This window comes from Camelina sativa, chromosome 12 (assembly GCF_000633955.1).
Source record: "Camelina sativa cultivar DH55 chromosome 12, Cs, whole genome shotgun sequence".
Lineage (NCBI taxonomy): Eukaryota > Viridiplantae > Streptophyta > Magnoliopsida > Brassicales > Brassicaceae > Camelina > Camelina sativa.
The window spans coordinates 19,650,371-19,652,147 of record NC_025696.1 but is presented as its reverse complement, the minus strand read 5'-3'; the positions used below and the strand labels follow the sequence as shown (position 1 = coordinate 19,652,147).

The 1,777-nt window shown below is 39.6% G+C and overlaps 1 protein-coding gene across 2 annotated transcripts; it reads left to right on the top strand.

The window, feature by feature from the left end:
* Positions 529–1,483, top strand: LOC104732235 (polyadenylate-binding protein-interacting protein 2-like). 2 transcript variants are annotated; one of them, XM_010451774.1, is made up of 3 exons: positions 529–634; positions 708–1,004; positions 1,096–1,483. In XM_010451774.1, exons 2-3 carry the CDS (start codon positions 737–739, stop codon positions 1,269–1,271), a joined length of 444 nt encoding a protein of 147 aa, XP_010450076.1. In that variant the 5' UTR covers positions 529–634; positions 708–736; the 3' UTR covers positions 1,272–1,483. The 2 variants fall into 2 exon arrangements, with proteins under 2 accessions (XP_010450076.1, XP_010450075.1); XM_010451773.1 differs by having other exon boundaries at positions 530–634; positions 1,090–1,483.

The window sequence follows — 1,777 nt, the reverse complement described above, 5'->3', positions numbered from 1 at the left end:
GTGGTCCGGCGGTGGTCCAACGGTGGTCTGGCGGTAGTCCGACGGCAGTCCGGCGGTAGTTCGGCGGTGTTCTGGCGGCGGTCCGGTGAAGGTGGTGGTGGTTGATAGAAGGTAGAAGGGTTGGTATTGTATTGGTATTGAATCAAGGGTAAAATTGTTTATATTGTAGATTATATAGTGTGTATAGTATTTATACGGTTAGAGTAGTTAGATAGTTAATTATAATTTTTTTTTGAGTTATCTGTGCCAATTTCCCTACGTTTATTTCGTTTACCCTAATGGGCTTTTTAGCTACGTTCTAGAAATTTCCTTCTTACCTTAAGTAACACAAAAAAATATCTTCAGTTTATCTAAACAGTAATAATAATAAGCAAAACATAGTACCTTATCCAGTAACCAAGGAGCGTATTATCCAATTATTGTGCATATCTACACCGTCAGATCACCCTGTTATTATTCATGACCATTAGATCGTCATTGTACCCGTCACACGTGTCTGTGACTCTTACCGGGTTTTACCGGCTACTACTTGCTTTTCTCTTGTTTAAAAAGCCGTTCCAAGCTTCCTCACATCTCAATTCATAAGTGTGACTCGCTCTAAGACTCTTCAGTTTGACTCGTTGATCGGAGAAAGGTACAAAACTTTCTGATTCCTGGTTTCAATATCATCAGTCAGTTCATAATTTTCTGACAATCTGAGTTCGTAGGAGTGTGTGAGTTTTGTGAGGTTTTGAAGATGTCGGCGATGGTAGATCGGAGGTTGTTATCGACGTTAAACCCGAACGCGCCGGTGTTCGATCCGGTTGGATTTCGTGAGGTCGAGGACTTTTCACCCAAGTGGTGGGATCTGGTGACGACATCCAAATGGTTCCGTGACTTCTGGCTCAGTTCCAACTCTGAGTACGAGTTCGACGACGGCGACGATGATTTCTCTGTTTTTGAAGAAGAGTTCGAGGAGATGATCGCTTCGTCCGATGGTAGATCTACGGTTGATTCAGTTACCGGTAACGATTTGTGGAATCTCTACTGTTTAAATTGTCAGATCTGAGAAAAGTTTCTCATAAGTGTTTTTGTTAATTACTATGGCAGAAACAGATGTTGCTAAGTATTTGAAGATGCTTCTGAACATGGCGGAGACTACGAAAGAGAAGCTGAACAGATCAAAGGTGTCGTTGATGTCGTCGTGTTCACCAAAGTGTAGCCAGAAGAAGAAGCACATGAATCCAAATTTCTGTTGTCGCCGTAATCATCACATCTATCAGCCACGGTGAAGCTTCTAGATGGTGTGGAACTAAGCTCCTTCTTTGATCAGAGTTGTCTGTGAATATATAAAATAACGTTAGTTATGAGCTTTGAAATCGAACCAGATAAAGTGTTTCTGATCTGTTCGGTTCTTGTTTCAATTTGGGTCATAAATTTCGAATGCGGTTTGTACTTTGGTTAAAATAATATCTAAGCGAGCCTCTTGCAAGTTGAAACCATACCATAAAAATAAGTCTTTTGGAAACCGATTCTAACAAGAACAAAGTTGAAACCGATAACAAACACACGTTAGACCGAACTAATTTTGGTTAAGACTTTTAGCTAAAACTTTACTACACAAAACTGAACCCAAACCAACTAACAAATATGCTTCCTAAAGACAGTGGTGCTTCTTTACATAAAGACTGACGAAAATACCAAATTTTGGATATACGTTCAATTTGGGTGACCAGCCAATAATAATTTTTTTTTTAACCAGCCAATAATTATATGTTCATTATTATTAGGTATGACC